At 44.3% G+C, this 12,599-nt stretch overlaps 1 protein-coding gene across 1 annotated transcript in view; it reads left to right on the top strand.

Annotated features, from left to right (window-relative positions):
* Positions 1 to 12,599, top strand: part of LOC124546027 (protein argonaute-2) — a 280,008-nt gene that overhangs the window by 43,801 nt on the left and 223,608 nt on the right. The window contains exon 3 of the mRNA XM_047125002.1: positions 3,131 to 3,199. Within this exon, the coding sequence (XP_046980958.1) occupies positions 3,131 to 3,199 (69 nt within the window). The remainder of the gene's footprint in view (positions 1 to 3,130; positions 3,200 to 12,599) is intronic.

Below are 12,599 nucleotides of genomic sequence, written 5' to 3'. Positions count from 1 at the left end.
ATGCAGTGTTGTGCTCAACAAATTTACAAAATAAGTGTTAGCTAAAACATTCTCCCTTAGCAAACAATACTAATGAAAGACTAGTTGAAAAACTGATTTACTGTCTTTACGGATGTTTAGTCCACTACTCATTGCAACAGAGTACTTGCACGAGCCATGTGGCTGTATTCCTAACTGGACATTTCCTGCACTGAACTATAGTTTGAAAAGTGTACAAAATGTATTTCTGACGTAGCTGCCATTTTAACCACCAAGCAAAGTAACTCACTCAAGTGAGCTGTTATTTATTATCAACTGATCTCTTTCGAAAAGTTGACTGCCTGACTAAAAAGTGAAGCACTATGGAAAGACTGTTACGTATAAGCTTTTTGCCAAAACCTTCTTCAGAAAAGAAAAATGCACACACTTCACACAAGGAAGCACACGTCACATATGTGATCACTATCTCTGGCAGCTCCGAATAGAATGCAATTGAAACTTGTTGAACAGGAACAACTGGAAGTGGGCAAGGAAATGGGAGAGATAGCATAGTACAGGTGGGAGAAGAGGAATCGGCACTACCCAGCAGTGTGCAAGGGCTAGATGTTGCAGGATAAGGCCACCAGGCAAAGCAGCAGCAGCAACAGGAGGGGGAGGGAGGGGGGAGGCTGGGAAGGGAAAGAGGAGGAACATAGTAGGGAAAAAGACTGGTGGATGCGACGGCAGAGAGCTGTGCACAATGAGGGTGAGGGGGAGATGAATTGCGAGGAGGTGAAAGGATAGAGGGGGTGGAAACAGTTGGGTAGAGGGTGTGGGGACAGTAGGTTACTGCGTAGATTGAGGCAGGGATGATTTCAGTAGTGGAGAATGTGTTGTAAGGATAACACCTATCTGTGCAGTTCAAAAAAAGCTAGTGGTGGAGGGGAGGATCCAGATGGCCCGGGTCGGGAAGCAGCCATTGAAATAGAGCATGTGATGTTAAGCAGCATGTATGCAGGCAGTGCAGATTCCTCTTTTGCCTCCCGTAGCCTGTTAGCCCTCCCCCTTCCCGAAACTGTCCGGATTGTTGCACCCATTTGACTTGTTTCTGTTGAATTCTGCATGTGTGAATGTGTGCGCATTTTTCTTTTCTGAAGAGTGCTTTGGTCAAAAGCTTATATGTAACAGTCTTTTCATCGTGTCTGTCTGCAACTGTCACCTTTACTGTGAGAAGCAGTATATCTTTTACATAATAGTAAAAATTCTCTCTGACAGAGAGGACGGCCACCAAAGGTACATTAGAGTTGTTTGCATTTGGTTTTGTTACCAGGCATGGTAAGGCACGCAAGGAGCTTGAACCTTGAACATTGTCAGATGACACGGAGGTGCCATGTACTAGTAGGAGACAGTATTATTGGCACATGGAAACCAGATGACCGTAGGCAGTGACCTGGAAAATGCTCCCATTCTTCCAGTAATTTTGAGAGGCACAGCGGTGTTACTCCTTCGTGATATGAGGAGCCATTGGATAAGACTTAAGGTCACAGCTAGTGGTTATTGAGGGAACTGTGATGGCACGACCGTATGCCTTGGACATTTTGCATCCTCTTATTACCTCACGTGTGACAGCTGTGCCATTTTTTGACAGTATAGTGCTTGCCCACATGTTTATGAACTGTGTGCATGATTTTGAGGTGCTTCTGTGGCCAGCAGGAACCTAGATAACTTTCCACTAGAACACTTGTGGGACCAACTCGGACATAAACGCCATCCTAGAATATCAGGGATCATGTCAATTTCATACTAAGATATCAGGGACCGTTTCAAATGGTTGTTCGCCAGCTTGCCTCGAGAGGATACAATGTCTTAGACACCCTTCCCAACCGAATCGACACGTGCATCCAGGATGGGGAGGGGAGAGAGGTGGGGGTGCTACATCATACTGATAAGTGGGCTCTTACATGCCAGTTTTTTTGTAAATTTGTCTTAGTTTTATAGTCACTACAATAACATCACATACTCCCTTATCCTACAGATTAATTTACTTTCCTCACCCCCTTTTGGATGCATCACTTTTTAATTGGGCAGTGTAGTTACATATCTAGATTTATTGAAATATTCTGTATATAATTGAAAATAATAAGTCTTATTTACTCCCACTGCATTACCATTACATTGGCTTTCTCCTTGCATAGCAAAGCAGTTATGTTCTGGGGGTGCGTCAGCTCCTCAGTACTACTGTTACAGTAGTCGCATTTGCTTGGTGCGAACCAGATGGTGTATTGTCAGCTTTCTTGGTCCATCATTCCTTTTATTTTGGTTCATATGCCTTCTGAGCATTATTTTCCGTATCCCGTGTCTTCATGGGGTTGGAATCTGAATCGAGGGATCAGAAATTTGGTACTGGACAGAAGTGTGTGAGGTAAAAATTGTAGAGATACACCAGGAGATGAACACAGTAAGAGATGCGGAAAGAGATAGGCTGCAGTAGTATTCGGAGGTCTAGAGGCTTGTACAAGATAGAGTAGCATGGAGATCTGCATCAAACCACTCTTCGGACTGATGACAGAAGAAGCAGCGGCAGCAGCAGCAGCAACAACAACATTGTCTGTGTCTAGTGTTATCCACGTGAAAGTGTGAGGATGTTTTTGAAGTGTTGTGATTTGTGTGAGATGGGACATGTCTACTAGCCCAGTATTGCCTGAAAACCACACCGGCACTTGTCATTAATCCACCAGGTGGATTATATATGGGGGCTGGCAAATCTATCGGAATCCCAGAAGTGGAGTGGTAATGTGCACATTGCAAAACAAACAAATTTACTGCTAAAGTTTTTTACAAAAACAGTTCAATTACAGTACAACATTATCATGTTGTAGCTAGTCATTGTGAACATGAAGATCAAGGGAGAAGTTTAGCTTGCCTCTTTTGCATTATCAGATAACTGCAAAAAGTGGAAGATTCAGTAAAGGGCTGGTGATATTATCACAAGCCTTCGGATTGGTAGCCTGATACTTAGCTAGTGAGCTGTATTCTTTAGTAACTGAATGGAAGTGACACTGAATACATCCACAGTGTGCACTAGTTTGTGTTTGTATTCATTGTAGATCTGTTGTAAATGCCTGTGTGAGAGTTAAGAGTTCAGCATTTGAAAAACTCGTTTATGTTGCAGAAAAGAAAACTGGGACCGGTAAAGAGGAGGCCAGTGCTACATCACAGAGACCTCCAGCAAAAGAAGAAGGTGAGTACAAGTCGTGTTGTATGCCAGCATAAACGCCGTGATGTGAAAATGTAAATACTCGTTAACCTGTTATCTGCTAATAGCCTTAGATGTAACACAATAATTGCAATCATGTACTATGCTTGGCCTGACCACACTGTTGGGAGTAACCAGTCTGGGAAAAATCACTAAATGGAACAGAATATTCTGAATTCTTTGGTTACTTTACTGATAAGAACCTAAACTGGGAGTCACATGTTATGAATCATCTTAAATAAATTTTGTAATTTTTGTTCCCACCGTTTAGAACTGACTATTCGTTACACCCTAATGATTTTTGAGGAGAAATTTAAAAAATTCAAATCAATAGGAGAATACTGGCAAATTTTTTTGTATTATGGGATCCCTCATTGCTTGTCAAGAAAAGGAGCGAGCTCTGAATGGACTAAGTTTTCTTTTATTTACTTATTTTATTTGGTATTTTGAATCTACGTATCTTGGAACCCATAATGAAGAAGTCTGAGGAAATCGTAGAATTTTTCAGTCTCTTTTTGATGTCTTAAGTTTATTGCTGGAAGTGATAGTGTAAAAAATTGGAAATTGCTTATTTCAGAAACTGGTTATTTAGAGTGATTTTAACAGTCATTTTAAACTGGAGATGAAAAAAATTGCAACTAAAAACCAGTTGTTTGTTATAATGGCCATTTCTAGTAAGAATGGAGCCATACATGGAGTAATTTATCTTGGCAAGTCATATTTCACATGTATCTTCTCTCTGAACATGAGTTGCACAACACTGTATTCCTCGGTAAGACTTGTAGAAAATACACTGCGTCTGACGCGTAACAGGTGACTGTGTAACGGGCGTAACAGGTGACTGTGTAACGGGTAATTCCCAGGCTCGAGTTGACACGTAGGGTTCGCATGTGCCCCCTGGTACAGGCCAGGCCCGGGGAGGGGTAATTGCTTGAGCTGCTACCTTCCCAAATTGCCGATTGGTCCCTCTGTCAGGTGGTCAGGAGGTGTGAATAATAACTTTAGGCGGCTGATTCCCCCTCTGACGGAGGGCCCCCAGTTGGAAGGAGTGCACCTTCAGAGATGCCAACAATCATTGAGGATTTTCTCGCAATGAGCCAGTCGTCATATTTGGAGTCCACGTCTACCAAATGTAAATGGGTTGAAGCTCACGATTCAAAGACCCTCCCAGCTGCACCATGGTTCTTCGTGGTTTCACATACAGAAGATGGTCAGTCCTGTGCAATGGTAAATCTGTTCCTTATTCAGAAAGGTGTTGATACAATTGCCAGTCCTATGAAATCCTGCTCTCGTTTATGCAATGGCAGTTTGCTTTTGGAGACTACTTCCGATTCTAAAGCACAACAGCTGCTTGCGCTTCCCTTCTCCATGGCTATCCTCCTCTTGTCGTGGCCCGTAGAACTCTGAATTCTTCCCGCAGTGTTATTTACACAAGGCTGCAAGATGGTCTGACTGAGGCAGAAATCCAAATGTACCTCTCCGATCAGGGTGTCACTGCCGTCCGTTGGACGATGAAAAAGATAGATGCATCCTTAGTGCCCGCAGGCACTCTTTTTCTCACCTTCAATAGAGTGGTGCTTCCGTCCGAGATCAAAGCAGGCTATTAAGTCATTACAGTCTGACTATACATTCCAAACCTGATACACTGCTACCAGTGTCATCATTTCACTCACACTCGAATGTCTTGTCAACACCTGACCAAATGTGTAACCTGTGGTTGGGATGTGCGCGAGGGCGATTGTCCACCTCCTTCTCCCCACTGCATCGACTGCAATGGCAACGATGCCACCTCTTCTCGAGATTGTCCCACATATCTCAATGAGCGGGCTGTCCGGGAGATCCGGGTAAAGGAAGAAGTGTGTTATACGGCGGCTCGCAAGTTGTCGGCTAGTCCAAAACACTGCATTCTACCGTCTGGGACCTACAGTACTGTTAAAGGACACGGCCACGCAGACATGCGACCTCTAATTTAGCACTGCAGTTGTGAAATCGCCCAATGTCACAGTAGTGTCCCTGTCACCTCCTCCAGCTATGCAACACGCTACTAAACTTTTGCCTCACAGGGCGAAGTCACCAGCTACACAGCCAGTGGGAAAGGCGGGAAGGAATACTCCCGCGAAGGCTTCCTGTGCCCCTCCAGTCGACAGAGGTCTGAGTTTTCCTCTGCCAACTGGAAAGGCTCCGAGAGGTGAAACAAAGGCAAACGGTCTTCTCTTTCACCAACTCGCAGATCCTCTCTGACGGTGTCACTGTGCGATACCCTCGCCTGACCGACCTCCGTGTTGCCGGTGTGTACTGCCGACTGTTTTTCTGCCCTGGACTCTGCAGATCGACAGGGGGGGATTGCCGACGCCTCTGTAAATCCCACGGAACAGGATCCTCCAACCTCTGGGCCCTGTAGCAGTGAATCTGTGGTCGGCAGCTGTCTAGGTGATACCCCTTCATTTTTCCCAGCTCCCCTTTCCTCCTTGTGACTCTCCTTCAGTGGAATGTTTGTGGCCTTTGATCAAACGAAGAGGATTCTTGGCTGCTCGTAGAATTGCAGCATCTGCTTGTTCTCTGCCTTCAGGAAACAAAATTGCGTCCTCACAACCGCTTTGATCTTTCACATTTCATCCCGGTCTGTTCCGACTTTCCCCCTGAGGATGATATTCCATCTCATGGGAGAGTCATGCTGCTCGTACAGGGTGACGTTCGTAGTCAACCAGTCTCCCTGACTACCAGCTTTCAAGCTTTTGTACCATTTGCATCCCTCTTTCATTCAATGTCACCAGGGCAGACTGTCTCCAGCTTATTGGGCAGATACCTCACCTCTTTCTGCTGCGTGGTGACTTTAATGTTGCGGACCCTGCCCTTTGGGGTTCTCCCAGAACCTGTCAGAGAGGTGCCCTCTTGGCTGACCGTCTCAGTCAACTTAACGTCCTCTGCCTTATCACAGGAGCACCCACTTTTCTTTCAGACTCCACATACACCTATCCCCATTTGGACCTCTCCTTCTGCACTGCCCAACTTGCCCATCATCTACAGTGGTCTGTTATTTCTGATACATACTCGAGTGACCATTTCCTGTGTGCTATCTGTTTGCTGACTCCTATACAACCTATGTGCACACCCAAATGGCAGCTTTCTAAGGCTGACACCAGACTTTAGTCCTACCTGGCAACCTTTGACAAACAACATTTCGCCAGTTGTGATAGCTAGGTAGAATATCAAACAAATGTTAGCATTACCGCTGAAGAACGTTCAATTCCCTGCACTTTCTCTTTATCATTCTGTGTCCCAGTCCCTTGGTGGACTGAAGCATGCTGCGACGCAATTTGCTCACGGAGTCTTGCTCTCTGTGTTTTTAATTGTCATCCTGCGATGGAAAACTGCATTCATTATAAACAGATGCATCTCTTCAGTCACGTGAGCCAACCTTCGATGGGTCTCTGGGTCCAAGGGCCATTCCCCAATTTCCGGCCTTACAACAGCAGACGATAGCACAGTGGACCGTACGGCTATCTCCAACACTTTGGGCTGCCATTTTGCGGAGAGTTCGAGCTTCTCCCACCGTATATGTACAACTGCATCTGGGCAGACAGCACATTTCTTAGATGCTGGCGTGAAGTGACTGTCATACCCATACCCAAGCCCAGTAAAGACAAACAACTTTCTTCTAGCTACCGTTCCATTTCTCTCACCAGCAAGGTGATGGAACATGATTTTTCTGTCTGCCTGGTACGGTGGCTCGAGTCTCACAATTTATTAATCTCTGTACGGTGTGGATTTAGAGTGCGCTGTTCTCCAGGTGACCATCTCGTCACTTTGTCAGTCCATGTCATGAAGGGTTTCTCGTGGAATCCCTGACTGTGGCCATGTTTTTGGATTTGGAGAAAGCCTACAACACACGCTGGAGGACTGGTATCATCTGTAGTCTCTACACGTGGGGCTTCCATGGCCGTATGCCCTGTTTCCTCCAGGAATTTTTAAAAGACCGAGTTTCCAATGCACATGTGGGTTCTGCCTTGTCGTACACCATAACGGAGGAAAATAGTGTGCGTTGGGGATGCGTCCTGAGCGTCGTCCTCTTTGCTATCACTATTAACCTTATAATGGCCTATCTGCCACTGGGCATCTCTGCTCCCTTTTCGTCGATGGTTTTGCCATCTTGCACTTCTCGAAGGACCTGTCTCACTGAGCTGCATCTTCAGCGATGTCTAGTCAGTCTTCAGTCGAGGAACATCGACAGTGGCTGTAGTTTCTCCACTGACAAAATCATTTGTATGAATTTCTTTCGGAGCAATTGGTTTCTTCCACCGTCTTTACTCTTGGGCCTTGTGCTCTTCCATTTGTTGAAACTATGAAATTCCTGGGACTTGTGCTTGATAGGAAACTTTCTTGGTCCTCCCACGTCTCTTACCTGGTAGCCCGCAGTATGCAGTCCCTCAGTGTCCTGTGTGTCCTCAGTGGTACTTCCTGGGGAGCAGATCGAACCATTTTTCATTTACGCATCTGCGTGTCCGTCCCTCTCGTGCCATCTCAATACCGTCCACCGCTGTGGCATCCGTTTGGCCAGTGGCTCCTTTTACACTAGCCCGGTTGAGTGTCAGTATGCAGAAGCTGCCAAACTACAGCTGTCCTATCACTGTGACATTCTCCTCATTAGATATGCGTGCTGTTTGTCTGCCATGCGTGGCCACCTATCCTATACCTCCTCCTTCGATGACTTCTTTGATCACTAGTACGGTGCATGTTGCTCTTCTGTGTTGCATCCTGGAGTTTGCTTGCAGCTCTTGCCCTGGCAGGCTTTCACGGTGGGAGTAAACCCTTCACCACCTTGGCTTCATGCGGTGGCCTAGTTCACCTTGGCCTTTATTCTCTACTTAAGGACACTACTCCAGCCTTGCTCTATCACCTTCAGTTTCATGACCTTCACACGGAACTTTGCGATAGTACCTTTGTGTACACTAGTAGCTCTTGGACTGACTGTGGTGTCTTCGTGATTTGCACCGACATTTTTTGGCATTGGCTTCCAAAACGCTGCTCAGTATTTACAGCAGAGCTCTTCACTCTGCATCAGGCCACGCAGTTCATCTGGCGACACACGCTTTTCAATTGCGTCACCTGCTGCGACACTCCTAGTGCTCTTCAGAGCCTCTGTTTGTTGTACACTGTCCATCCCTTAGTGCAACGGATCCAGGAAAGTTGTCACTTGCTCACTCTTGATGGAGGCACTGTGATGTTTATGTGAGTTCCTGGTCATGTCAGTCCAGTGAGAAACGAGGCCGCTGATGCTGCTGCCGAGACTCCAGTCCTCGTACCTCAGCCCACTAGTTCTTACATTCCGTCCGAAGAGGTCTGTGTTGCCGTCTGTTGACAGGTGGTGTCACTTTGGCATCACCACTGGTACTATCTTGGTGGGAATGAGCTCTGGGTTATTAAGCCTCTCCCAGCAGCTTGGGTGACCTGTCGGCCCTCTCACCACGAGATTATTTTAGCTAGATTATATATTGGGCATTGTCTTTCTAGCCATCACCATTTATTAAGTGGTGCTCCCCCACCACTTTGTTCTCATTGTACTCAGCCTCTGACAGTCTGCCATTTCCTTGTGGAAAGCTCCTTTTTTATCCACTTACATTCTCATTTGTGTTTCCTGTCTTAGTTATTGACCATTTTAGCGAACAATGTGTGGGCTGTCGACCGCATTTTACTTTCTAGCCATTGTTGCAATATGGCGTATTTTATAGACCCTCTGCCGCATCCCTGTGTTTAGCTTTCTTATCTTCCGTCGATTGGGATTAACGTGTAGTAATTTTTAACTCCTCTCTTTGTCTCTGTGTTCTACAGCTCTGACATGGGCATGTATGACCCTAACTGATTTTGTGCCCTAAAACAAAACAAACATCAGGTAGTGATGCACTGCCGGTAGAGGCTGACGCCTATTGTCAACTGCTGATGTTTGATTATACATGGATGTACACTGTGGACACTCCTGGTGTTATCTGCAGTTGTGCAGCTGACAGAGCTCTGTGGACCAATTGCTAAGAGGGAAATGTAAAATACAAAAATTTATTTTTCTGCTTTGTGTCAAAAGCATTGTATTATTGTGCATCACTTTATAAAGTATAACACAGTGCTGCTATGAAGTCCGTATTAGTACTGTTATTTTGCAGCGCATTAAAATTCATAACCTTTTGGAAATTGGAGATGTTATGTGTGAAATTTCAGTATCTTAAATGCTGTCTCTGCTGTTAATTTTTCTATTTTTGATGTGGTATGGATTTTTTCCGCAGGTGTTTATTTGACTGACGTTGGGAGTTACTCCCCATCCACATTGAAAAATCATGTTGTGTTTGCTTCTTGCTCTTGTTGATAATTTGTTTTTCAGAAATTGGTATTGTTCCAAACTCTTCAGTGATGATGTTATTTCTCAGGTCATTCCACGTCAGCTCAACCAGAAGAAAAGCACCTTTTTCCCCCCTCATAGGCCGCCAATTTTTCTTTACATTGTCTTTGAAGATAGGCTCCACATCACTGTGGATCCTCTTTCCACCCAAGTTTGCTAAACAATTTAATGGTTTTAAGTTATGGGAACTTTGGTTCCTGGAGTTGTTTGAAGTTGTGCAAGGTCAGACTGTCTCATATACAAACTCTTCAGAAATGAAATAAATCACTATTTCAGCCATGTCAGCATTACAGTATGAAGAAATTTGACACAGTTAACTGATAATATAGAGCTCTTTTAAACTTTCCTTTTGTGCTTACTGTTTCTCAGAGAGAAAGAGAGGGGAGAGAAAGAGGGAGAGGGACTTCTCAGCACTCTTATTTATTTAACTAATCTTTCATGTTCAATATTTTTAATTATAATAGTATAATAGTATGTCCGATGGCATCAAGGATAGGAAAAGAATAATTTTCGCTAAGTCCATTGATACTTTGGCAATATTTACATCAGATGATTTTTTTTAAATGTATTATCATAATCTAATTGAGAAACTATATTTTAAGAAAGTTGACAAAGTTTTTCCAGTTTAGATGAAAGCTCATCAACAGTCAACAATGTTTGCAGTACATGTGATCATTTGCAGTCTGTACATCAAATCCAGTGTTGAAAATCAGTGGTTTTGTAAACAATCAGTTTTTGAAAACATAATGTAATTGGAAATGTAAAAATCTACTCACTGAATGGTGGCACATATAAAGATATTGACATTTGCAAGCTTTCAGAGCCAGAGGCTCTTTCTGGTAGGACGACGGAAAGGTAAGGAAGACGAATGAAGGAAAAGGGCGAATGAGGTTTAGGAAATTGCAAGAGTTCAGAGAAGTCACTCAGAACCCTGAATTAGGGGAGACTTACTGGACTGGATGAGAAGGAAAGACTGATTGTTTGATACTGCACCAGACAAGATTTGGAAACCTGAGGGCTTAGAGGTGGAGGATAAGGTGAAAAGCGAGACAGTGTATACTGATAGATCGTCATGCCTGTGTCAATAAGAGTGGAAAGCTAAGTGCATTGTATATGTTAGAGGTCGAGGGTAGGAGAAAGTAGGCAGGTCGGAAAACAATAAGTAGAAAACTAAAAGGGAGTGAAGAAAGGAATTGTTACTGAGAAGAAATGCTGAGACCAAAAAAATTAATGTAAATTAAGGCCAAGTTTGTCCTGAGAACCAAGGGCATGTTGTAATACCAATTCCCGCATACGGAGTTCTGAGAAGCTAGTGTCCGGGGGAAGAATCCAAATGGTACGTGTGGTCAAACGTGTCTGAGGTCGTGATATGTTTAGAGCATGCTCTGCAATAGGATATTGAGTGTCATCAGTATACCCCCTCTGCCTATGCATGCTAAGCATTTTCTCTGCAGTGTTGAAGCATACCTGCAGGTCTCATTCTTTGCACATACTAACTTCCCGAGAGATAGTGTTCAAATAGCACTCTGTTTATTAGTAAATGATTGGAGCAGACATGCCATTTGGGGTGAAGAATTTAGAAAAAGATTGTGTAAACTGCCTAAAATCAACTACCTCGTTGGATTTTGTTTCATGCTGTGCAAAAGCTGTCTAGAGTACAGTCAAGACTGAGTGATAATGCGGGACAACAGCTTTACCAGCACATTTAACTTGGACAGCACTGGCCAGGCAAGTGATCCAACTAAACTGCAGTGATGTGAACAGTTGCAGTAAAGGCGTGAAAAGGGAAGAGTAGAGAAAAATATAGCTTCGAATGTGATTTAGTTTTTAAACAGAAAGAAATAATGTATGGTAAAACTTAGGCGATACGATTTTTAGGTGGCCTGATGTAAAAATATAACATGATCTCGATCTTGGCTAACATTGTATTGTAATTGAAAACAAGAGTGATGAAAATTCCTGACTTTAGCAAGGATAATTTTTATACTTGAGCTGTGTGCAGTGTAAAAGCGCACTGCTGGGATTTTACTGTGTAGTTAAATATTGAAGCTACTGAAAGTATTACATTCAGTTGTCTGGTGATCTCCGAACTACTTCCATATTGGACTCTGAGGAATAGATTTCATTACTGCTACGTTAATAATGAGCCGATTGGCTACAGAATCCCAAGCCACCAAAAAATCCACAATTCCTTCTCCTCCTCCTCTTTTATGATGGGCTGTTCTGCATTTTGCCATCGTTCGTCACGAAGCTATGTGCGTTGGTTCCAGTGTGTTTGGCTACTTAAATGTCTTGCTATTTCTCGCTAGAAAACCATTAACTTGGCTCCAAATCAATTTCATTGGGTTCAGATTGCAGTGTTAAAGGGAAAATGTTAAGGTGATAACTGTAAGCCCCCAGGGGCTCGGCATTCATTTTCTGAGTACGGGCTTGGTGACCCCAGAGTTCCTGAGCTGGGGACTGGTAAGTGCTGCTAGTTGCTTGTCACCGTAAGCTCTGGGCATGCTTCAGCGACCACCGTGTTGCCTGGCGGTGGAATGTTGTGTCTCTGGGAATGGGGATCTTGGCTTGACCGCCCGGATCGCGAGGATGGAATAAACCTCTATAAAAAAAAACCTCATTCTCAAGGTGTGCTGCGCACTGATGAGATGCATGGCTGTTGAGGTGGAACAGTCGTTAGCGGGCAACCTCTGGTAACATGTCGCACATCAGTTGTATAAGACTTACCTAGGCACGCGGGGCATTGTCTAGGTGGACTTCTAGTTCCCTAGCTGCTAGTGAGGCTGAGACGGATCCTTCAAAATCTTCTTCGCCTCCTCCCAGCGGAAATGGTGGGGCACTGGTAGGTACCAATACCCAATCCAACTAGACGGCACGTGTATCCAGTCCTCCTGACTCAGGAGCGAAATCTCAGGGTATCATGACTAGTAACAGAACACATGCTGGTGGTCAGTATGTGTTTTTAATCATTAAAAGGAAAGAGGGCAGCTTCGAGAA

This window comes from Schistocerca americana, chromosome 8, assembly GCF_021461395.2.
Source record: "Schistocerca americana isolate TAMUIC-IGC-003095 chromosome 8, iqSchAmer2.1, whole genome shotgun sequence".
Lineage (NCBI taxonomy): Eukaryota > Metazoa > Arthropoda > Insecta > Orthoptera > Acrididae > Schistocerca > Schistocerca americana.
This window is presented reverse-complemented; position numbering and strand designations above follow the sequence as displayed.